The 26,405-nt window shown below is 45.9% G+C and overlaps 2 protein-coding genes across 3 annotated transcripts; one reads left to right on the top strand and one right to left on the bottom strand.

The window, feature by feature from the left end:
* Positions 1-10,754: 10,754 nt before the first annotated feature.
* LOC147970324 (uncharacterized) lies at positions 10,755-12,518 on the bottom strand. Of its 2 annotated transcripts, XM_087522628.1 has the most exons (2): positions 12,400-12,517; positions 10,755-12,076 (listed from the first exon to the last, which is right to left on the bottom strand). In XM_087522628.1, the coding sequence occupies exons 1-2, from the start codon at positions 12,507-12,509 to the stop codon at positions 10,831-10,833; spliced, it is 1,356 nt and encodes a 451-aa protein (XP_087378754.1). In that variant the 5' UTR covers positions 12,510-12,517; the 3' UTR covers positions 10,755-10,830. The 2 variants fall into 2 exon arrangements, with proteins under 2 accessions (XP_087378754.1, XP_087378755.1); XM_087522629.1 differs by having other exon boundaries at positions 10,755-12,518.
* Positions 12,519-13,130: 612 nt separating this feature from the next.
* Positions 13,131-14,345, top strand: LOC147970323 (uncharacterized). Its single transcript, XM_087523399.1, has one exon. The coding sequence runs from the start codon at positions 13,131-13,133 to the stop codon at positions 14,319-14,321; it is 1,191 nt and encodes a 396-aa protein (XP_087379525.1). The 3' UTR covers positions 14,322-14,345.
* Positions 14,346-26,405: the final 12,060 nt, after the last annotated feature.

Below are 26,405 nucleotides of genomic sequence, written 5' to 3'. Positions count from 1 at the left end.
ATGATGATGCATTACCGAGTGGGCCCAGTGATACCTCTCCGTCATACGGAGTGACAAATCCCAGTCTCGATCCGTGTCAACCCAACAGACACTTTCGGAGATACCTGTAGTGCACCTTTATAGTCACCCAGTTACGTTGTGACGTTTGGTACACCCAAAGCACTCCTACGGTATCCGGGAGTTACACGATCTCATGGTCAAAGGAAAAGATACTTGACATTGGAAAAGCTCTAGCAAACGAACTACACGATCTTGCGCTATGCTTAGGATTGGGTCTTGTCCATCACATCATTCTCCTAATGATGTGATCCCGTTATCAATGACATCCAATGTCCATAGCCAGGAAACCATGACTATCTGTTGATCAACGAGCTAGTCAACTAGAGGCTTACTAGGGACATGTTGGTGTCTGTTATTCACACATGTATTACGATTTCCGGATAATACAATTATAGCATGAATAAAGACAATTATCATGAACAAAGAAATATAATAATAATGCTTTTATTATTGCCTCTAGGGCATATTTCCAACAGTCTCCCACTTGCACTAGAGTCAATAATCTAGTTACATTGTGATGAATCGTACACCCATGGAATTCTGGTGTTGATCATGTTTTGCCCTAGGGAGAGGTTTAGTCAACGGATCTTCTACATTCAGGTCTGTATGTACTTTACAAATCTCTATGTCTCCATCTTGAACATTTTCACGAATGGAGTTAAAGCGACGCTTGATGTGCCTTGTCTTCTTGTGAAACCTGGGCTCCTTGGCAAGTGCAATAGCTCCAGTGTTGTCACAAAAGAGTTTGATTGGCCCCGACGCATTGGGTATGACTCCTAGGTCGGTGATGAACTCCTTCACCCATATTGCTTCATGTGCTGCCTCCGAGGCTGCCATGTACTCCGCTTCACATGTAGATCCCGCCACGACGCTCTGCTTGCAGCTGCACCAGCTCACTGCTCCACCATTCAACATATACACGTATCCGGTTTGTGACTTAGAGTCATCCAGATCTGTGTCGAAGCTAGCGTCGACGTAACCCTTTACGATGAGCTCTTCGTCACCTCCATAAACGAGAAACATGTCCTTTGTCCTTTTCAGGTACTTCAGGATATTCTTGACCGCTGTCTAGTGTTCCTTGCCCGGATTACTTTGGTACCTTCCTACCAAACTTACGGCAAGGTTTACATCAGGTCTGGTACACAGCATGGCATACATAATAGATCCTATGGCTGAAGCATAGGGGATGACACTCATCTCTTCTTTATCTTTTGCCGTGGTCGGGCATTGAGCCGAGCTCAATCTCACACCTTGCAAAACAGGCAAGAACCCTTTCTTGGACTGATCCATTTTGAACTTCTTCAAAATCTTATCAAGGTACATGCTTTGTGAAAGACCTATGAGGCGTCTTGATCTATCTCTATAGATCTTGATGCCTAATATATAAGCAGCTTCTCCAAGGTCCTTCATTGAAAAACTCTTATTCAAGTAGGCCTTGATGCTGTCCAAGAGTTCTATATCATTTCCCATCAAAAGTATGTCATCCACATATAGTATGAGAAATGCTACAGAGCTCCCACTCACTTTCTTGTAAACGCAGGCTTCTCCATAAGTCTGCGTAAACCCAAACGCTTTGATCATCTCATCAAAGCGAATGTTCCAACTCCGAGATGCTTGCACCAGCCCATAAATCGAGCCTTGGAGCTTGCACACCTTGTTAGCATTCTTAGGATCGACAAAACCTTCCTGCTGCATCATATACAACTCTTCCTTAAGGAAACCATTAAGGAATGCCGTTTTGACGTCCATTTGCCATATCTCATAATCGTAGAATGCGGCAATTGCTAACATGATTCGGACGGACTTTAGCTTCGCTACCGGTGAGAAAGTCTCATCGTAGTCAACTCCTTGAACTTGTCGATAACCCTTAGCGACAAGCCGAGCTTTATAGATGGTCACATTACCATCCGCGTCTGTCTTCTTCTTAAAGACCCATTTATTTTCTATGGCTCGCCGCTCAACGGGCAAGTCAGTCAAAGTCCATACTTCGTTTTCATACATGGATCCTATCTCGGATTTCATGGCTTCTAGCCATTTGTCGGAATCCAGGCCCGCTATCGCTTCTTCATAGTTCGAAGGTTCACCTGTCTAACAACATGATTTCCAAGACAGGGTTGCCGTACCACTCTGGTGCGGAACGTGTCCTTGTGGACCTTCAAATTTCAGTAGGAGCTTGATCAGAAGTATCTTGATCATTATTATCAACTTCCTCTCTAGTCGGTGCAGGTACCTCAGGAACATTTTCTTGAGTTGTGCCATTTTCCGGTTCATGAGGTAATACTTCATCAAGTTCTACTTCCCTCCCACTTACTTCTTTCGAGAGAAACTCCTTCTCTAGAAAGGATCCATTTCTGGCAACAAAGATCTTGCCTTCGGATCTGAGGTAGAAGGTATACCCAACAGTTTCTTTAGGGTATCCTATGAAGACGCATTTTTCTGACTTGGGTTCGAGCTTTTCAGGTTGAAGTTTCTTGACATAAGCATCGCATCCCCAAACTTTTAGAAACGACAACTTAGGTTTCTTCCCAAACCATAATTCAAACGGTGTCGTCTCAACGGATTTCGACGGAGCCCTATTTAAAGTGAATGCGGCAGTCTCTAAAGCATAGCCCCAAAAAGATAACGGTAAATCGGTAAGAGACATCATAGATCGCACCATATCTAATAGAGTGCGATTACGACGTTCGGACACACCATTATGCTGAGGTGTTCCAGGCGGCATGAGTTGTGAAACTATTCCACATTTTCTTAGGTGTGTGCCAAATTTGTGACTCAAGTATTCTCCTCCACGATCTGATCGCAGAAACTTGATTTTCCTGTCACGTTGATTCTCAACCTCACTCTGAAATTCCTTGAACTTTTCAAAGGTTTCAGACTTGTGTTTCATTAAGTAGACATACCCATATCTACTCAAGTCATCAGTGAGGGTGAGAACATAACGATAGCCACCGCGAGCCTCAACACTCATTGGACCGCACACATCAGTATGTATGATTTCCAATAAGTTGGTTGCTCGCTCCATTGTTCCTGAGAATGGAGTCTTGGTCATTTTACCCATGAGGCATGGTTCGCACGTGTCAAATGATTCATAATCAAGAGACTCTAAAAGTCCATCTGCATGGAGCTTCTTCATGCGTTTGACACCTATGTGACCAAGACGGCAGTGCCACAAGTATGTGGGACTATCATTATCAACCTTAAATCTTTTGGTATTCACACTATGAATATGTGTAATATTACGTTCGAGATTCATTAAGAATAAACCATTAACCATCGGAGCATGACCATAAAACATATCTCTCATATAAATAGAACAACCATTATTCTCGGATTCAAATGAGTAGCCATCTCGTATTAAACGAGATCCTGATACAATGTTCATGCTCAAACTTGGCACTAAATAACAATTATTGAGGTTTATAACTAATCTCGTAGGTAAATGTAGAGGTAGCGTGCCGACGGTGATCACATCGACCTTGGAACCATTTCCGACGCGCATCGTCACCTCGTCCTTCGCCAGTCTCCGTTTATTCCGCAGCTCCTGCTGTGAGTTACAAATATGAGCAACGGCACCGGTATCAAATACCCAGGAGTTACTACGAGTACTGGTAAGGTACACATCAATTACATGTATATCAAATATACCTTTGGTTTTGCCGGCCTTCTTGTCCGCTAAGTATTTGGGGCAGTTCCGTTTCCAGTGACCCTTCCCTTTGCAATAAAAGCACTCAGTCTCGGGCTTGGGTCCATTCTTTGGCTTCTTCCCAGCAACTTTCTTGCTAGGCGCCGCAACTTCCTTGCCGTCCTTCTTGGAGTTCTTTTTACCCTTGCCCTTCTTGAACTTAGTGGTTTTATTTACCATCAACACTTGATGTTCCTTCTTGACTTCTGCCTCTGCTGATTTTAGCATTGCAAATACCTCAGGAATGGTCTTTTGCATCCCCTGCATATTGAAGTTCATCACAAAGCTCTTGTAGCTTGGTGGAAGCGACTGGAGGATTCTGTCAATGACCGCGTCATCCGGGAGATTAACTCCCAGCTGAGTCAAGCGGTTATGTAACCCAGACATAGTGAGTATGTGCTCACTGACAGAACTATTTTCCTCCATCTTACAGCTGAAGAATTTGTCGGAGACTTCATATCTCTCGACCCGGGCATGAGCTTGAAAAACCATTTTCAGCTCTTCGAACATCTCATATGCTCCATGTCTCTCAAAACGCTTTTGGAGCCCCGGCTCTAAACTGTAAAGCATGCCGCACTGAACGAGGGAGTAGTCATCAGCACGTGTCTGCCAAGCGTTCATAACGTCTTGGTTTTGTGGGACGGGTGGATCACCGAGCGGTGCTTGCAGGACATAATCTTTCTTGGCGGCTATGAGGATGATCCTCAGGTTTCGGACCCAGTCCATATAGTTGCTGCCATCGTCTTTCAGCTTGGTTTTCTCTAGGAACGCGTTGAAATTGAAGACAACGTTGGCCATTTGATCTACAAGACATATTGTAAAGATTTTAGACTAAGTTCATGATAATTAAGTTCATCCAATCAAATTATTCAATGAACTCCCACTTAGATAGACATCCCTCTTCTAGTCATCTAAGTATAACATGATCCGAGTCAACTAGGCCGTGTCCGATCATCACGTGAGACGGACTAGTCAACATCGGTGAACATCTTCATGTTGATCGTATCTTCTATACGACTCATGCTCGACCTTTCGGTCTTCTGTGTTCCGAGGCCATGTCTATACACATGCTAGGCTCGTCAAGTTAACCCTAAGTGTTTTTGCATGTGTAAAACTGTCTTACACCCGTTGTATGTGAACGTAAGGATCTATCACACCCTATCATCACATGGTGCTTCGAAACGACGAACTTTAGCAACGGTGCATAGTTAGGGGAGAACACTTCTTGAAATTGTTGTGAGGGATCATCTTATTTACTACCGTCGTTCTAAGCAAACAAGATGAAAAACATGATAAACATCAAATGCAATCAAATAATAATAGTGACATGATATGGCCAATATCACATAGCTCCTTTGATCTCCATCTTGGGGCTCCATGATCATCTTGTCACCGGCATGACACCATGATCTCCATCATCATGATCTCCATCATTGTGTCTCCATGAAGTTGCTCGCCAACTATTACTTCTACTACTATGGCTAACGCGTTTAGCAATAAAGTAAAGTAATTTACATGGCATTTCTTAATGACACGCAGGTCATACAAAAATAAAGACAACTCCTATGGCTCCTGCCGGTTGTCATACTCATTGACATGCAAGTCGTGATTCCTATTACAATAGCATGAACACCTCATACATCACATATAGATCATTCATCATTCATCACAACTTTGTCCATATCATATCACAAAGCACTTGCTGCAAAAACAAGTTAGACGTCCTCTAATTGTTGTTGCATGTTTTACGTGGCTGAAGTAGGGTTCTAGCAAGAACGTTTTCTTACCTACGTGAAAGCCACAATGTGATTTGTCAACTTCTATTTACCCTTCATAAGGACCCTGTTCATCGAATCCGCTCCAACTAAAGTAGGAGAGACAGACACCCGCCAGCCACCTTATGCAACTTGTGCATGTTAGTCGGTGGAACCGGTCTCACGTAAGCATACGTGTAAGGTTGGTCCGGGCCGCTTCATCCCACAATACCGTTGAAGCAAGATAAGACTAGTAACGGCAAGAAAGTTGACAACATCTACGCCCACAACAAATTGTGTTCTACTCGCGCAAGAAGAACTACGCATAGACCTAGCTCTGATACCACTGTTGGGGAACGTTGCAGAAAACAAAAAATTTTCTACGGTTTCACCAAGATCCATCTAGGAGTTCATCTAGCAACGAGTGATTAGATGCATCTACATACCTTTGTAGATCGCGAGCGGAAGCGTTCAAAAAACGGGGATGAGGTAGTCGTACACGACGTGATCCAAATCACCGGAGATCCTAGCACTGAACGGACGGCACCTCCGCGTTCAACACACGTACGGAACAGCCACGTCTCCTCCTTCTTGATCCAGCAAGGGGAGAGGAGAGGTGGAGGGAGATGGCACCAGCAGCAGCACGACGGCGTGGTGTTGATGGAGCTGCAGTACTCCGGCAGGGCTTCGCCAAGCGCTATGGAGGAGGAGGAGGTGTTGGAGAGGGAGAAGGAGGCAACCAAAGGCGTGTCTCAAAAGCCCTCCATCCCCCACTATATATAGGAGGGCCAAGGGGGGGGCGCCGGCCCTAGGAGATCCAATCTCCTAGGGTGGGGCGGCGGCCAAGGGGGGTTTCCCTCCCCCCAAAGGCACCTAGGAGGTGCCTTCCCCTCCTAGGACTCTTTCCCCTTGTAACCCTAGGCGCATGGGCCTCTTGGGGCTGGTGCCCTTGGCCCATGTAGGCCAAGGCGCATCCCCTACAGCCCATGTGGCCCCCCCGGGACAGGTGGCCCCACCCGGTGGACCCCCGGGACCCTTCCGGTGGTCCCGGTACAATACCGATAACCCCGAAACTTGTCCCGATGCCCGAAACAGGACTTCCCATATATAAATCTTTACCTCCGGACCATTACGGAACTCCTCGTGACGTCCGGGATCTCATCCGGGACTCCAAACAACATTCGGGTTACCGCATATACATATCCCTACAACCCTAGCGTCACTGAACCTTAAGTGTGTAGACCCTACGGGTTCGGGAGACATGTAGACATGACCGAGATCGCTCTCCGGTCAATAACCAACAGCGGGATCTGGATACCCATGTTGGCTCCCACATGCTCCACGATGATCTCATCGGATGAACCACGATGTCGAGGATTCAAGCAACCCCGTATACAATTCCCTTTGTCAATCGGTATGTTACTTACCCGAGATCCGATCGTCGGTATCCCAATACCTCGTTCAACCTCGTTACTGGCAAGTCACTTTACTCGTTCCGTAATGCATGATCTCGTGACCAGACACTTGGTCACTTTGAGCTCATTATGATGATGCATTACCGAGTGGGTCCAGTGATACCTCTCCGTCATACGGAGTGACAAATCCCAGTCTCGATCCGTGTCAACCCAACAGACACTTTCGGAGATACCTGTAGTGCACCTTTATAGTCACCCAGTTACGTTGTGACGTTTGGTACACCCAAAGCACTCCTACGGTATCCGGGAGTTACACGATCTCATGGTCAAAGGAAAAGATACTTGACATTGGAAAAGCTCTAGCAAACGAACTACACGATCTTGCGCTATGCTTAGGATTGGGTCTTGTCCATCACATCATTCTCCTAATGATGTGATCCCGTTATCAATGACATCCAATGTCCATAGCCAGGAAACCATGACTATCTGTTGATCAACGAGCTAGTCAACTAGAGGCTTACTAGGGACATGTTGGTGTCTGTTATTCACACATGTATTACGATTTCCGGATAATACAATTATAGCATGAATAAAGACAATTATCATGAACAAAGAAATATAATAATAATGCTTTTATTATTGCCTCTAGGGCATATTTCCAACATGAACCACTACTTCCCTCTATGTCCGGAGAACGTCTACTTCCACTACACCGCATCGAACATGAACCACTTCGATAACGCACGCTTCAAAGGTATAACCCCGAGACGATCGTCTGAGAACGAATGCTTGTGGCATATGAGATGCACCCTTTGTCTGCACCGTGTCCGGAGTGTCTCTCGCTTCCATGCCATTGACTCGTGGGACACCCGGAATCCGGGATCGCCCCACCATCTTTTGCACGCATCCGCACACTTCTCCTTTGCATCGGTATCTCAATCGAGTTACCGGAACCGGAACGTTGCCGTGGCACCGTTTTCGTTATCGTTGTCGTGGCACCCCTTTTTCCTTTCCACCACGGTGACAAATGTTTCATGATGCTCTTGTCAACTTTTAATAAAAATTGCATAAACTTGCACATGTCATCCGCATCATGATAAAACTTCAAGATTGGTTAAAATTGTTGTTGCACCAAATTGATAATTGCATATGGGGATTTACAGGTTTTGTTGTTTATTATACCCGGCCCCATTTAAATTGTTTAGATGGTATAGTTTGTTATGCTACACCTCTTGCCATGTTAACTAACATTTAATATTGTTGAGTACCTAACCGAGATCGAACTAAATAACTTGAATGTGGTGTTTCGTCAATATGCAACGGAGTTGCATATTGAGCTCCACTTAATTTGTAGTTTTGTTTGTGCACTTTGCCATGCCATGCCTCATTAAACCGGACATGCATCATACTTGTTTGCGCACCGTGCCATGCTTATGTGGTGGTTGTTTACCATGATTGTTTGCTCCTTTCCGGTGTTGCTTCTTCGGATTGGTTCCGATAACGTCGCGTTTGTGAGGAACCGTTCGACTACGTCCGTTTGTCTTCTTCATGGACTCGTTCTTCTTCCTTGCGGGATCTCAGGCAAGATGATCATACCCTCGAAATCACTTCTATCTTTGCTTGCTTAGTTGCTCGCTCTTTTGCTATGCCCATGCTACGATACCTACCACTTGCTTATCATGCCTCCCATATTGTTGAACCAAGCCTCTAACCCACCTTGTCCTAGCAAACCGTTGTTTGGCTATGTTACCGCTTTGCTCAGCCCCTCTTATAGCGTTGTTAGTTGCAGGTGAAGATTGAAGTTTGTTCCTTATTGGAACATGGAGATGCTGTTCCTTGTTGGAACATGTTTACTTGTTGGGATATCACAATATATCTTATTTAATTAATGCATCTATATACTTGGTAAAGGGTGGAAGGCTCGGCATTATGCCTGGTGTTTTGTTCCACTCTTGCCGCCCTAGTTTCCGTCATATCGGTGTTATGTTCCCGGATTTTGCATTCCTTACGCGGTTGGGTATAATGGGAACCCCTTGACAGTTCGCTTTGAATAAAACTCCTCCAGCAAGGCCCAACCTTGGTTTTACCATTCGCCACCTAGCCTCTTTTTCCCTTGGGTTAGGCCAGCCCAAGGGTCATCTTTATTTTAACCCCCCGGGCCAGTGCTTGTCTAAGTGTTGGTCCGAAATGGGCAGCCTGCGGGGCCACCTCGGGGAAACTTGAGGGCTGGTTTTTACTCGTAGCTTGACCTATCCGGTGTTGCCCTGAGAACGAGATATGTGCAGCTCCCATCAGGACGTCGGCACATCGGGCGGCTTTGCTGGACTTATTTTACCATTGTCGAGGATGTCTTGTAGAACCGGGATACCGAGTCTGATCGGAATGTCTCGGGAGGAGGTCTATTCCTTCGTTGACCGTGAGAGCTTGTCATGGGCTAAGTTGGGACTCCCCTGCAGGGATTTGAACTTTCGAAAGCCGTGCCCGCGGTTATGGGCAGATGGGAATTTGTTAATGTCCGGTTGTAGATAACTTGAACCTTAACTCATTTAAAATGCATCAACCGCGTGTGTAACCGTGATGGTCTCTTTATGGCGGAGTCCGGGAAGTGAACACGGTGTTAGAGTTATGCTTGACGTAGGTTGTTTTAGGATCACTTCTTGATCATACTTTCTCGACCGTGCTTTGCCTTCTCTTCTCGCTCTCATTTGTGTATTTTAGCCACCATATATGCTAGTCGCTTGCTGCAGCTCCACCTCATACCTTTACCTTACCCATAAGCTTAAATAGTCTTGATCGCGAGGGTGCGAGATTGTTGAGTCCCCGTGACTCACAGATACTTCCAAAACCAGTTTGCAGGTGCCGTTGAACCGAGCAGGTGACGCAACCAAGCTCAGGAGGAGCTCGATGAAGATCTTGTCCTTTGTGTTGTTTCGTTCTAGCTGATCAGTAGTGGAGCCCAGTTGGGGTCGATCGGGGACCTTTGTCGCATTTGGGGTTCTTCTTTTATTTTGGTTCCGTAGTCGGACCTTGATTGTATCTGTTTGATGTAATGCTTTATTCATGTAATTGTGTGAAGTGGCGATTGTAAGCCAACTATGTATCCCTTTTCCCTTATTGTATTACATGGGTTGTTTGTGAAGATTACCTCACTTGCAACATTGCTTTCAATGCGGTTATGCCTCTAAGTCGTGCTTCGACACGTGGGAGATATAGCCGCATCGAGGGCGTTACAGCAACTTCCAAGTGGTGCTACATAGAAGAGTATGTGTGGATGGAAGGGTGCCATTTTTATTGATTCATCTTAGAGAAAATTGGTTGATAGATTGTTGATGAATATATGTGTTTTCCAAAACTTTATAAAGCTCATCATTGTTGTGGTGCTGCTGAGTGAACAAAAACAACAACCTAATTAGCAACGCACCTGACCGCCTCAAGAGGTGCGCCTAGGGCACTCCCCAGCCACTAGTGTAGGCATCAAATATAAGTATCAAATCCGGGCAACGAGATGTGCCATGTGGACCTAGAGGAAAAAGCACATGGGGTGTGGAGAGATATAATCCAAATAACAAGTGGTCCTGGCGGATGTTCCGGACTCCCCTATAGCTCTCCAGGTTTGATGTCAGTTTAGGGAAATTCAGATACCCAGTACACGGCATGGACGTTTGATGCACGGTGTTGGATGTCAAAAAAATGTCCGGACCGCACGGTCCGGATATTTAGTGGCGTTTGGGTCCGCGATATTGGAGTTGGTTGCCCTTACATCATTCCCCACATCATGACTAATGATAGCAAGAGATACAGTTCTAAAAATACATACAAAAAGAAGAAGATGCTACGATAAAGTTATCTGGCGATAGTGTTTCATGTACAATTTCATTAGGAATGCATGTCACAATATTGCGAACGACATTGTACAAATTTAATAACTACTGAAATCAACCCAAATACTATAATTCACTTTCTCCATTTCCCAAAATTCCTTTGCTTCCTCACCTTGTCCCAATTCGTAAGTCCATATGTCTGTGCCATAGTTATCCTCTATCGTGGTATCTGAAAATCTTGAGTTTGGCACAAAGGCCAATTCATCATCTTGTTGTACAAGGTCAACGAGGACGGTCTGAGGCCAATCATAGAACCTAGGGAGAAATATCTTGTTCTGCATCCACTTGATGCTAGTCTCCTTCATTGTCGTCGACAACGTTCCGGTGAATAGGGATCTCCTCTCTAGGTTTTCTATCTTCTCCCACTCCATTGTATGCTCATTGAGCTTGACAATGTTTACCGGCGTCCCACGGTGCCCAATAAGGACAACCATCAGCTCGTGTTGGTCCGACTCAACCAAGTAGCTGTCTTCGCATTCGAATCCAAAGCTGTTGGGCTTGTCCAGGATTTCAAAATTTCCATCATGGCTACTCACATCATAGACTGCTAGCCCTCCATCTTCTCCCAATAGGTACATCAAGCCGTTGTGGAGAACTGGGTTACAATCTGGCGACGTGGGAAACAATGGACCGTCTGGATCAAACCACCTGTATTCCCATTCCGCCCACTCGCTCATATTGTTTTTGATGCAACGGGCAATCCGCAGCACACCGAACGACTTTTCGACACCAAACATCCTACGATCGCCGTCATAAACGACCGCGTCGAACCTTCCAGGTATGATCGGTGGCAACTTGCAGACGTCGCCTGTCAGGAGTTGTACCGTGAGGACCAGGTGCTTCATGCATAGCGTCAAGTGTTGTCCGGTGGCGCAACAGATCTTGGCGCCTGGCGTGTTCAGCTTGTAGGCGATCTCAAAATTCTTGTGGTAAAAGGGGCTGTAGTACCGCACGTTGCTGCTGCCCACATCGGCGACATTGAGGAGGAGAGGAGTGATCCACACCGGGTAGAAGGGCGATAGAGCGCGTGCAGATTGCCATCTTCGACACACCAAGCCGAAACTCGGGTGGCTCGACCATCGCAAATACTCCAGAATCTCCACCAGTATGTCCGCCGGAAGAGACGACCAATCTTGTTCACGCGACGACGTCGTCGCCGTCGCCGTCTCGCTCTCGCTCATCAGTATGAGGCGATTCCAGTTGAACTTTTCGTCCCAGCAGAACGTCGCGAGCAACCCACGATGTAATAAGTCTCGATCTCGTGCGTAACTTCTTAGAGCATCCCTAGTGGCTTGTCTAAATTTAATAGTCTATATCTACATATACACAATGGTGTAAAAAGATTTTCTTTTAGACAACCTAAGTTTTTCAGCGGATTGTCTATATACATGATGTCTATATTCTCTTTCATATATTTTAATAGTATCTTATAGCAGCTATATTTTCTAAAAATCTTATGTTGGTCATTTCTGAGTTGTTCTCATTTATTTTTTTCATCCGCAAGACATATAAAGGAGAAAATAAATCAGCCGCGAAATTATTTTAGGTTCAACACTAGCAACACCCTATATAATTTATGAGAAATAAACAATAGCAACAGGTTCAACCCTGATGAGGCGGCGGTCCAGGCGCAACGACCTCCGTGTCCAGCGCCGGCGCGGCCGCTTCCCTGCCGACGTCCTCCAATTGCTCCGAATTGGTGAATGGCTGAGCTCATGAGCCAACATTTTTGATTTAGACATTGTGGCTTGGTTGTCCAAATGTGGACGACGGGTAGCTAGTTTGGACATTGTCTAATTTTAGACGACGCAATAAACAAGCCACTAAAGACGTTTTTTGGCATGTGATAGTCTAAATTTGGTATAGACCACCATTTGCACAAGCCACTAGAGATGCTCTTATGAGCTCTCGTGCGGGCCGGACGCTAGTTACGGCGAGAGTCCCAGCCCAGCACGACATGTCACCGGATTATAATTACAATGCCAATACCGACCACGATTCGTTTTCCTTTTTCTATACACAAGTACCGACTAAGTTCGAGCTTATATAGAGCAGGAGGCCGAAGCCTATAGTTTCTTTTATCGGATGTCCCCGAAGGGACAAGCTTATAGTTTCTTTGAGGGGTGAAAGCCTGGAGTAGAAGCAGAAAAAAGCCCACGAGGTGACGAGGGGAGGACGGACGTCAACGTAAGCAGTGATTCTCTTTTTTGGATATACATATATACTACTCCTATATACGATTAGATATAGATACTCTAAATTATAATGGATTCGTTTGAGCTCTTAGAAATCGGCATAAGTATCCCATACCCGAGTTCTTCCATTGCTTCTGACTTGTATGTCGATCAAAATTTACAAAACTATCATATTCCATGACATCGTCAGTAAAGGACCCTTCAGTTTGTTGCAGGACAGAGACGTAGAGATAGCGATGGAACAAACCCAAGACGCAGATCTGCTGGACGGAAACTCCCCGTTGTTACTGTTTCATTACAACTACAATGAGCCTCGAGGGGAAACCGACACTGATTCGGATGCAAGCGATGGGGAGGATGAACAGGAGGATGGTGGATGCCAAGAGAGCTATGGCACTGGCAAAGGTGACGATGAGGGTGAGGATGACGTTGCTGACAAGACAAATGATGCATTGTTGTTTTACAGTATAACCAGAAGAAATTTGCAAAGCAGGAGAGTAGATAATTTGGAAAGCCATTTTTACTGGATAACACCACAAGGCTGGCTGCTCATGCTGCACCGTGCTTCACATGCGACCTGTCTATGGAATCCGTTCACATGCCAGAGAATTGGCCTGCCTTCAGACCAAGAGGAATTCCTCACAAAGAGCACCACCAGATGTTTGCTATCGCATACGCCCACCGACCCAAACTGCACCGTGCTAGTGGTGAATTGCAGAGACACGGTGTTCTGGTATTGCCACCCTAAAGGAGACCGCTGGAAGAAGCACACGTACGAATCAGGGGCACTCGGGGAAAGACGTGGTGACGTCATTGGAGGGATGAAGGCTCTGACGGCAGTTGGGGGCAAATTCCATACATATTTCAGAACACATTCCACTTGTTACAGTGTTGTGATACTCAAGTTCTTGCCGGATCCGACGTTCACGCAAATTCCGGTTGGTAATACATGCGATCGTGAGTACCCCTGGCCCTGGGAGGGCAGTTCCTTGTTAGAATCATGCGGGCAGTTGTTCAGCTTAGATTTCGGTCAGCCGTGTCAAACAGATAAAGTTGTGCATGTCCGTGTTCGCAGGCTGGACATGGCAAAAAGGGCCTGGCTGAAGGTGGAAACGCTCGGCGATAGGGTGTTTTTTGTCAATTATAGATATGTTGGGGCATCGCTAAGCGCACAAGACGTCGGTTTGAAGGGAAACAGCATTTACTTCTTGAGAGGAGGTGACAAGGGATTGTATGTGTACAACATGGAACGGGGAACTACTACTTTGCACAATCCGGGTCATGGCTTGCAAGATGATGTGGCGCCTGAAATGTTGATGCCTGCGTCATCTTGATCTTTCTTTGTTTAATTATGCACTTTTTAGGATTAATTACACACTTTTCACTTTTATACAATAATATAGTGTTTTTTTTGCAAAATTTGTATTATAGTGGACTAGCAAACATGCTCGTGCGTTGCAACGGTAGACAAAAGAATTATACGTTAGCCAAAGAAGTATGACTCAATACCTCGATATATGAGTGTCCTCTATTTTAACATGGTGGCTCACTATGTTGCCACTTATCTTTCTTCCGAGTTCCGACCCTCGCTGATGATGGGCGCGACCTCCACATGATCGCAATGCATTCGACGTGATAAATCTCAAGGCAATGAGCTTGCCACCGCACGACACACCTGTCATTGTGTCGCATAAGGGAATACTTAAAACTTTATTAAATACAAATCTCATCGACCAACTACTTCCAACGCCTAGACATACAAAGACTTTCCAAAAAATAATCAAAACCTAGACATAAAAGATTTTTGAATCGGGGAACAATTTGTTGAATCGACAAACATCTTTTTAAAAATTTAGGTATTTTCTTTTAAATTCAAACACAATTTTTTGTTTAGATGAACATTTTTTGAAATGCATGAATAGTTTTCGAATTCATGAACATTTTTTACTCAGCAAGCATTTTTTGAATCAATGAACTTTTTCTAAATTGGGGGGAATTTTTGAAATTTGAAATAAGACTTGCACTTTTGAGTATTTTCTAAAATTTCATGGATATTTTTTTTCAGATTCACGAATACATTTTGAATGCATGATAATTTTTTCATAATCAAAAAAATGATTTTATTTCCCAACATTTTTTCTCAAATTGTGATTTTTTTAATTTGCAAACAGTTTTGTAAAATCACCAACATTTTTTGAAACTGCGAAAATTTTGTCATTTCCCAAACATTTTTTGAATTCACTTTTTATGATTTCTAAAACATTTTTTTTTCAAAATTCGCAACTTTTTGAAATTTAGAAATACCGAATTAATTTAAAGAATTAAACAAAAATAGAAATGAGAAAAAAAAGAAAAAAAGAAAATAAAAAAAGGGCGCCACGCCCCGTGGGCCGGCCCATGAACACGTATGTGGGGGGAGGAGGTGCGTGAGAAAAAGGAGTGGGAAAAGGTGGAACCAAGGGTTCAAACCCTCGTCTCCAGGGTGGGAGAGAAAGGCTTTAGGTATTACGCCACTGGTGGGTTTATGATATATATTGGGCATCGTCTCTATAAAACAACCGAGCACGATCGCGACTTTGGAAAGAAAACCGAATCGTTTTCTTCACTTATGAATGGCATAGTGGGTAATTTATAGCAACTTCAGGGGTTCAACATTTGATCAGATTGTAAATTATTTAGATTGTTCACATGCTTCCGAGAGCAAACATTATCTTTCTTAGGTACACCTCTGATGCGGAGCATCCCAAGGTCATCTCCATGGACCTACCATCGTCTCACCAAGTGCCTAGTGGACCCATGACTCGATCACGTGCAAGAGCTCTCGAGACTGAGGTGACATCTCTCCTCTCACAATTCCACTTCGATGAACATGAGACATGGCTACTACCTCAAATAGAGACATTGTGCATACTCAGGTATCAAGGAGTTAGCCATGGAGACGTCAAGGAGCAAGGAGAATCTGAAGACGAAGATGGACATGAAGACGGAGAAGGAAAATGGCTAAGTCAGCAGAAGCCCGGACGATCCGGACCGCCGTCTGGACGATCCGGCCCCAGCCCGGACGATCCGGACCCCGGACCGGACGATCTGGCTACAAGGCCCAACGACACCCGAAGCTTCAACCTGAAGCCGGATCATCTGGACCCAGACCCGGATCATCCGGCCACACCCGGATGTCCGGACCAGGACCCGGACATCCGGCCCTCCCGCAACTGCTCCAACGCAGCCGGATCATCCGGACGCCGACCCGGATCGTCCGGACTCCCAAAGCCCGGATCATCCGGACCAACTCTCGGCTCATCCGGCCACCGCCTGCGTGCGTGACTTGGGCCGGGGCCCGTGTACCCGTTTCGTCCCCTCACTTACCCCTTCGCCCCTTGGGCTATAAATAGACCTCCTCCTCCCCATTTTTAGGGTTAGCAAAGTAGTAGCTCATCTGTGAGGATAGCTTTTGCTCATCCATACGGATCGTCTCCTCGAGAGTGACCGCGACCCCTCTACGGAGAAGATCCCCTTGGATTCAAGACCCCCTCTTGGGTGGCCCCATCAAGACCTCCTCACGGAGAAGAACCGGTTACCTTTGTATCGTCCTTTGTTGGACTTGGATCTTGTATCTCACCTTTGTGTTCATCGATCTAGCGCATGTGTGATCTATTCTTGTTGGTTGAGTGATTCTCTCGTGTTTCCTTTTGTGATTCCCCTCGTTTTCCTCTCGTGTTCTTCGTTTCCTTAGTTGGGATCCGATCCTTTCGTGAAAGATCGGCCGTACGTAGTTCCACTCCATATCATCTTGGTATCATGAGCCACGTTGATCACAATTTCGGAGCCTCCCCTCTTCGTTTTCTAGCTTGATTTTGTTGTTTTTCGTCCTAATCCGAAAATCCCCACAAAATAGCCCCCCCCCCCAATTTTTTTTTGTGATTTGTGAGTTTTGATGATATTTTGTTGGTTTTGATCCGTGAGTTTTTTGTGTTGCAAGTGGATCTAGCCTTCCCCCACCATCTCCACCTCGCAATCCCTCCAAAATCCGCGAAATCCTCGCATTTGTGGTTGTTTTCGTGTTCATCCCGAGCCATCCCCAAGCGCACTGTTCACCCGGATCATCCGGCTAACCCTGACGAAACTGCATTTCCTGCAGTTTTTGACACCACCGCCGCCTACGCCTCCGCATACCCACTTCGACCACCACCACCTAACTTCCGCAAACCCTACCACAAACCCAAACACTACCACCACTTGACCGCTACCAACTCCGCTACATTTTGTCACATTTGGTTTTGAGAATTTGAGTTGTGGCTCACCGTTTCCTATCGTGTTTCAGCTACTTAGGAACGGTTCGACATCAACATCACCACCGCTCATCTTCGCCAAGGACTACTACGAACGACTACACCTTTGTGGTATCAACCTCACCTTGGTATCATCTTGGTATCGTGATATCATCATACTCTCTTGCATTTGCATTGATAACCCCATAGCCTTACTTTTGCGTCACTTACCCATCGAGACTAGCCGTTGAGTATTGTCGGCAACGTGATGTGTGCATATTAGAGATCATACTACCCATAGCATACATACTATCATCGTGTTGCATATCTCGGATTCATCTCTTGTGTCACAAAGTTGTCATCACATACACAATTGCTATCTTGGTTCGTGAAGCATTGCATGAGAAAAGAGCTCAAACAACAAAGAGCCAAACAAGCTTTTAAGCAAAAGGGAAAGATAAGCAAAGAGTTTATAAGCAAGAACCATAGCATCATACAACATTAAGATTGTCATACTCGATCATCTTGGATCATATCTCGGGAACATCATACATAAAGCATACTTGGGATAGAAGTCGTTGCATTTTTGCTTAGTAGGTTGTGCACAAGTTCGTATCCGCTTATTGTGCAATCGTGCTAGCGTCTCTCTAGTGTTGTGCAACAAGAGCATTTTCGTGGATTCCACATTTTGGCTCATCCTTGATTGCACGGCCCCATTTATCTTTCCGTGTGTTGTGTTTCCATGTACCCATTTCTCTATTGGTCTACTTGTTGCATTTACAACTTGTGAATCTTTTCCAACATTATTGAATCTTGCTTACTATCACATCAAAAATTGTGCCACCATCCTAACCAAGCTCCACCATAAGCTTTTACTTGTGTAGGTGTGAGAAACCGACAAGAATTGGTACCAATTGTGCTATTTCCTTGTTACACATTGGAGTGATCATTGATCCATCTTCAACATCGGTCAAGGTACATTTGGTATTGGTTCTTCTCTTTCTCCCACTCACATATCTTTGTTTGGAATGACAGATAGGCCAAGTACTTCTACCAACCCACTCTTATTGGAGCAAGATGACGACATGTCTTCCTTCGTCACCAAAACGCAACTATTTGGCGCACACCGAGCTTTGCATCAAGAACAACTTGCTTTGGGCGACCGCATCAACAACCTCGCCACCGACCTACGACAATCCGAGCAACGTACAAGAGACTACTTCGACACATCTATGAGTTCCCTCAAAGAAGATATACGAACCATGATGGTCAACCGCTCTTCTACAACTTCATCCTCTTCAAGACGGAGCCGCTCAAGTCGACACTCCGACGACACCATCTCCGGCTCAAGTACACCGACATCGAACACTCTTCGTCATGCCGCGCGTCAAGATCGTCAAGCAAACCGCAATCCTCTACACGACACCGACTCTCAAGAGCATCAGCAACGACAAGCCCAAGATGCATTCGCACAAGCACAAGAACGGCAACGCCTACGACAACAAGAACAAGAGGAGCATGCGCGACAACATCAAGATGCACAAGATGCCGAGGCTCAACGTCAAGAACAACAACTTCGTGAAGCTCAAGCAATGAGGCGCAACGTGCCCTTCGAGATTCTAGTCGAGCCGTAGCGAACTGAGACCGACAAGCTCGTCTACATCAAGAAGCACTTCGCGACGAAGCTCAAGAAAGGATTTACCAAGCGCGTGTGCATCGACAAGCTCCACCTCAAGATCGTCAAGCTCGACAAGCTCCTCCTCTAGCGAGACAAGAACATCAAGTCCATCGAGAGGATGGAGACAATGGACCTCCTCCAAGACAAGCGCAACATGAGGTCGACAACCCTCCTTGCCAAGAGCAACATGAGGTCGACAACCCTCCTCGCCAAGAGCAACATGAGATTGCCAATCCTCACCGACATGGGCGTCATCATCCCCGACCCCAACACAATGAAGAGCAAAGATACGGCAAGCTAAAGTTCACCATGCCCAAGTTCACCGGTAGCAACAACCCCGAAGAGTACATCTCATGGGCATTGAAGGTTGACAAAATCTTCCGCTTGCACAACTACGAAGAAGAGAAGAAGGTCGCAATGGCATCCCTTGAATTCCAAGACTACATCCTCATTTGGTGGGAACAAGTCATTGAGCACCGAGCGGCAAGAGGTGAACCACCCATCACTACTTGGGCGCAAATGAAGGATGTCATGAGAGCACGATCCGTGCCAAACTACTACAACCACGACCTCTTCAAGAAACTCCAACAACTCAAGCAAGGAACCAAGAGCGTTGAAGAGTACTACAAGGAAATGGAGATTGGCATGATACGAGCCAACGTCAAAGAATATGATGAGCAAACTATGGAACGATTCTTGAATGGACTCAATCATCCTATCAAGAAGATCGTCGACTTCCAACCATACTCGAACCTCATTGAGCTAGTGCACCAAGCTACTAAAGCGGAATGCCAAGTGCAAGACGACTTCAAGTATGCCAAGTTCTCATCCAAGTCCTATGGCTTCTCTAACACCCAAGCTTCAACGACGCCAACACTTTCTACCTCAACCAAGCCATCTACAAGCAACGGCGACAAGTCAAGTTACAAGAAAACTCCGACAAGCTCAAGTCGTCCTCCTACTACAAGCAACTTCAAGAAAGCTTCATCATCATCTACCCCAACCGATGAGACCATCAAGACAAGTTCCTTCAAATGCTTCACATGCGGCGGTCGAGGCCACAAGTCTTTCGAGTGCACCAACAAGCGCACCATGATCCTCAACGACGACAGAACCTATGACTCAATGAGTGAAGGAGAAATGGAAGCCCTTGAGCAAGTGGCCATGCACCGCCAAGTGAACAACGAAGACGAAGAAGATCAAGTCTTTTGTGATGAAGATTCAAGTCCCGCTCTTGTTGTCTCCAAGGTCTTGACTCTTCAACATCAACAAGAAGAAGACCAAAGATGTCATATCTTCCACACAAAGGCCGTCATCAATGGAAGGTCCGTCAAGGTCATCATCGATGGAGGGAGTTGCCATAACTTAGCAAGTGAAGAACTATGCTCCAAGCTCCAATTGGTCAAGATGAAGCACCCGCACCCATACAAGGTTCAATGGCTAAGCGACACCGGCACTGTCGTGGAATTTTCACGACAGATGTCGTAGTGTGAGGACTTAGTCGTGAGGCCAACGCATCTATGTGGTAGCTTGAGAGGGGTTGAGCGGAATCGAGAGACGCAACGCAAGACAAGGGTTTAGACAGCTTCGGGCCCCGGGAAACATCATCCGGTAACAACCCTACATGCTGTTTGAGGCTAGGTCTCATTATCATCACGAGGGAGTCGCCGGCAAACTGACTCTTTGTGTCTAGCCCTAGAGATAGTTTCTTCTTGCTTGTAGCTTGTCCCTTTTTGGGGAGCCCTGCCCCTCCTTATATAAGTTAGAGGGGCGGGTTACATGTGGAGTCCTATTAGGATTAGGACTAGTCAATCTCTAATACAAACCGGATACAAGTCCAGGTCTTAACTCCTTGTAAGACAAATATTCCTCACGCCTTTCCTCTTAAACCGGCCCACCATAGTATGGACCAACCTTCTGGGCCTTGGGCCTTTTCATCCGTCTAACCCGCCCACTGGGTCACCAGTGAGTGACTAATCTTCGGGCGGCTTTACAAATGAAATGCCAAATATCTGCCGGGTCTCAAGTAAACCGCCAAGTTCGGCCGGTTTATACTTCCGTCCGGTTTACGCCGTGGGGTATATCCCCGACATTAGCCCCCAGTTTAATTTGGATTTATCCATGTTAAACTAATCTGCAACATAAACACAAGAACAAATTTGTCGGGTTGTGCTCCGGCTTAAATATTCCTGTAAGCCGACACCTGATCATCCTTAAGTCCCTGACATTTTCTCCTGAAAAATCTGGGTCAATAGGTCAGCTTCATAATCCATTTGCTGACATTGGCTCTTGTAAAGAAATATTATAAGAAATAATCCCTTTGAGTCGGCCTTCAATGCTCTGACTTGACAAAAATATTGGTCTTTGAAATATTCGACTGATATCCAGCCGTCTTGAAGATGTAGGACTTGCCGGTTTATGATTACCACCATTGTCGGGTTATAAAAACTGATAATTCCGGGTCATGATTGTTGCCAACGCCAGTTCATGATTATTGATGACACCAGGTTGCAGTCACAGGGTCATAATGATTGGTGACGCCGGGTCAATCTGGTTTGCTCAAAACAGAGAATTTGAAAATATTTCTTTGATAATAATATAATACATGTAGCCCCCAAGTCTTGAGCAGAACAAAATGATGGCTTAAGACTTGCTTCAATATAAATACTGCCACTTTTGAAGAAATCCATGTTGTTCATCCCAGTCACTAGTAAAAATGGAATACTCCATATTATGTAGCCCCCAAGTGCCAGGTTGTCATGCTTGCAGCAACCTAGGACTTGTAATTGCCTTATGCTCATAAAAACTTCAACCAGTGTAGCCCCCAGGGGTCGGGTCATTATGCAATAATGAGCAGGGACTTTGTAAATATAATCATGTAGATTTGAGCAGTGATGTGTAGCCCCCAAGGGCCGGCTCATTTAGAATGTGATGAGTTGGGTCTTGAATAAGTTGAGCAAAAAATGACTTTGTATTAGCCCCCAAGTGTCATGTTGCATGCTTGCAGCGACATGAGACTTGCACATTTGATGAAATCTCAACGTCAATAATGTAGCCCCCAAGTGTCGGGTCGTAAGCCTGCAGCGACTCGGGACTATTCCTTCAATTGTAGAATAAATCATATCCATTGATAATATAATAGCCATTGCGCTAAAGCGACTTTGAAGACCTTAATCATAACACTGGTTACTGATAACCATAATAAAATCCAGCCATGTTGGCTATTTGAAGATTTGAATAATATAATCCAATGATTTATGAGCGCGTGATTCCAATGGCGCAATCCAAATATATACTGGTGACTTATAATCCCAAGCCAGTCTGGGTTAATAAACACTGGATAATTTATCATCATACTGGTGACTTATAGTTGAAAACCAGGCCGGGTTAATAAATGCCGGTGATTTATAATCATGCTTTATTCAACCTGTTTCTGCATACAAGGAGTTTAAAGTGTCCTGGCGGTTTACCGCCGGACAGGTCATAATGCCCAACATATAACCCGGGTTTATAACCAAGACTGCACTTAAGAATAATCAAATATGAAATATATCATACCTGTGACATTGAATCACATCGTTGGTTTACCAACTTTTTGTAGTAAAGGTGATAACCCAAATCTTGAGTACTGATAACTCCTTCCATATTGTGTTGGTTTATGATAAAACCGTACCGGGTTATGATAAACACCGGGTTATCCATATATAATACTGGCGACTTATAGTCGGAACCAGACCGGGTTAAGAAGCACCGGATTATAACTGATCATGTATTGACAACTTGTAGTTGAAAGCCAAGCCAGGTTAATGAACACCGGTTTATCAAAAACATTATAAATCTCACCAAAGGAGAAAAAAGTTAGCAGATAAAATACTTGTAGTCGAGGCTTTTCACGGGCTGCCAGGCCCCAAATTCGAGGCTTTTCATGGGCTGCCAGGCCACTGAGTTAAACCATTTTACAAAGCCTTTTAAGATGGCCCTCAATCCTTAACCAATCGTCGTTTTAACTTGACAAGTTCAGGGTCTTATTAGAGTAACCTGTCAAAGTTCGACGGGTCATACCATGTTTACCTGGGCGGAGTGACTTACTTAAAAAGGTAGGCTAACCCGGGGTTTTAGGTGTATACACCAGGCTTCCGAGCCGTGACTTGATAGCCTATTACAAGTGTAGATTCTTTGTTCATTTCGACAGCAAAGAATCCCCAAGTAACATTTTGAGCTGTGCTCAGTGGGTGCCTATGTTTGAGTTGTTGTTTTGCAACACTCTCTTTGGCCCCGGAGTAATTTGGCTTTGATCCGATCAAGAGGTGTGACTATGGTTTGAATACGACCAAGCCCCCAAGTGATACTGTGGCATTGCGCCGATCAAGAGGTGTAGCTACGGTTCAAATGAAACCAAGCCCCCAAGTGATTTTTATATAAATCTTTGATAAGCTGAATCAAGGGGTAAACCGAACGCCGCTTTATGAACAGAAGCCCCCATGTAACCACACATGATAAGCCAATAAGGCAGGATACCCATGTTTGAACCGCGTATCATGGCTGCAGGTCCTCTTCGGCAACCTTTAACTTTTTGCAAGAGATAAGTTCTTCTTGAACCGGGATTTTGAACCGGATATTGAGAGCTTCAAAGCTTCGTGGGAGACATCTTTCCCTTGAACCGGATTTTAAACCGGAAACTTCATTTCAGCCGGAAATTTTCTGACGGCCTTTAAACTTGAACTTGCGAGAAGTTAATTTCTTTTTAAACCAGACATTTTTAAACCGGATTTGAGAGCTTTGTGGGAGGACAAATTTCCCTTGAACCGGATTGTAAACCGGAATTCTTCATTTTGAACCGGAAATTTTCTGATGGCCTTCAAACTTTCATCAATATGGTAGTAGTCTCTGGGACCGGGTTATCTTTCCCTCCAACGTCCTGGGGTTCTTGACTTTACTGAAAACTGGTAACATTTGCTGAGTCATATCACTGTAGCCCCCGAGTCTCAAGTTGACTCGAGGAGTTGGCTTGAGATTCTCCATATTTGACCGTGATATAAACCGGCATAAGTTGTATATCATTGGTGTTGATCACGATGTGAATCCATAGAAGGTTGAGGTGACTGTGGCGGTTTACAAATGATCCCGTATGAGCCGTGCCAGCAACTCGGCCAATGGTTCCTTCCAACTGGCGATTTGAAGTTAACCAAACTGTAGTGGCGGCGACTTGTGCGCTTGCCCATTGAGCCACCCAGTGCAGACGGCGGTTGATAGTATATGATAATTTGCCTTCATTTTGTTGAAAGAAAACTGGGCTACCCAAGTTGTGACTTGCTCATACTCAATGAATAGTTCATGTAGACAGGTGCGGCCCGGTATGTTGATGTAGACCAGGCCAAGAGAGACGGACAACAAAGACGACCGCAACATCAGAAGCGGCACAGACAGATGAGTCAGCCGCGGTGTTGTAAGCCGGCGCGGGTGGGAGAGTTAATGTAGACCGGGTCCGCAGAGGCGGCGGCTTTGTGCACGTTCATTGATCAGCGAGCAAACGCGATCCCGACAAGTCGATGTAGACCGGGTCCGCAGAGGCGGCGACTTGTGCGCGTCCATTGAACAGCGAGCAAACGCGATCCCGGCAAGTCGATATAGACCGGGCCGCAAGGACGACGACTTCTGCGCGTCCATTCAACGGGTAATATGTCACGGACCATCGCCGGGCGGAACATTATCAGCCCATGCTCCATACCCGTAGTATAAACCACATTTGTAGTGAACAACTATCCTATATACAAAAATATACAGATCAAAGTAATTTTGTTCTTTGATAGAAACAATATATGTTGATAAAATAAGTTTAGAGAGATATCACCTGACATATTCGGATAAATGATGACCCGACAGCGGCTCAAGGCGGAGCAATTCACAGCCGCGTGGCTCGGGCGCAGCTGGCGAAGCGGCCAGGGCAGGTTGCCGCGATGGAAGCAGGCCAGTTTAATAATGTGGTGATGGTAGCAGGCCGGTTTGACGCCACGGTTGTCACAGACGATGGTTTAACGCGGCCGTGGCTGTAGTTGTTTGGCGCAAGACAGCCGGCCTTCATGGAGGAGTCCGGGTTGTGGGGGAGGCGACTTGAGGTTGGAGTCGAGACCGGGGCGGCTCAAGGCCGGTCGACGGAGGCACGTCAGCGAGCAGTTGACCCGGCAAGGGGCGACGGAGGTTTACGGTGACTTGCGGCAGAAACTGAAGGCGGGTTGCCGCGATGGAAAGTGAAACCATGGCCCACGGTCATCATTGCTGGATGCGCCGGTTCGACGTACATCGGTTCGGCGGCGAGGTCGCGAGAGCGACATGACGGCGTGGAAGACTCGAAAGGTGGGCGGCTTGAAACAGCGCGGCTGAGCCTCGGCGGGCGTGATTGAGGCGGCGCGGGTAAAGTCGCAGGAACCTGCTCCAACAGGGTCGTGGCCGCGTCAAACGACAGCTGATACGGGTTGAGACAACCAGGGAGTCGAGGCTGCACCAGCGGTCCTAAACCGGCGAGGCGGAAGGCAACCCGGAGTAGTGAGACGCGCGGGGTGGTTTAGGATTCAAGCGGTCCGACACCGCGGCGGTTCAAGGAGAGGCACTGGCGGGTCACGCCCTCAGTGGTCTTCAAGGAAAGGGCACCGGTAGAGCAGAACCGGTCACTCGGCAGTCTGTAGAGGCGAGACGGAGGCGTCGTCTTGAGACCGCAGAGATAGCAGAAGCAGCTGTGTTGGCGGCAACTTGGTTTACTGATCGGTCGGGCCTCTTGCCCACTGATTTGCTAGCTTCACATGTGTGTATGTGATAGTGCTAGTTGAACTCCAGATCAATTGGACTTTGATCCTTTGACGTGATGGAAAAAGCAGCACTTTCGCTCCATGTAGTATGTACGCAGTGCAAGAGCATGCCAGCATTTTTTTTGCTCCATCCAAAACCGCCAACGCATATGTACTGACGGTGTAGTTAACTCTTGTTCTGTTCCTCCCGGCACGTTGAAGTTGACAGGGACCACTAGGGCGGCGAGCAACAGCGCGCAACCGTCGAGCGACGACTTGTAGCCGAACACTTAGGCTGCTTTCAACATGTTGATATAAACCGGACATAGGGACGGCGGGCTGCACGTTCGTCCCGGGTCTTCCGTTGCAGACATATGTTGGTGCGCGCCTTGGCGGGCCGGCATAGACCATGATGCCCAGATAGCAGGGTGGATTCGCCGGCTTGATATGTGGCAAGCTTCAAACTTTTGTCATGACCAGACGACGGAAGTTATCACTCAATCGATCTATGTACAGAAAACAGTACAATCCAGGTGGTTTTCCTCATGTGTACGTAGCAACTGTAGATGAAAAATCTTATCTTATACTCCCTTCGTTCCTAAATATAAGTTTATATAAAGATTTCATTAGATGGATTACATACGGAGCAAAATGAATGAATCTAAACTTAAAATGCATTTATATATATCT

The sequence above is a fragment of the Triticum urartu genome, chromosome 5A, assembly GCF_056163025.1.
Source record: "Triticum urartu cultivar PI428250 chromosome 5A, HENAU_Tu73, whole genome shotgun sequence".
In the NCBI taxonomy this organism is placed as follows: Eukaryota; Viridiplantae; Streptophyta; class Magnoliopsida; order Poales; family Poaceae; genus Triticum; species Triticum urartu.
This window is presented reverse-complemented; position numbering and strand designations above follow the sequence as displayed.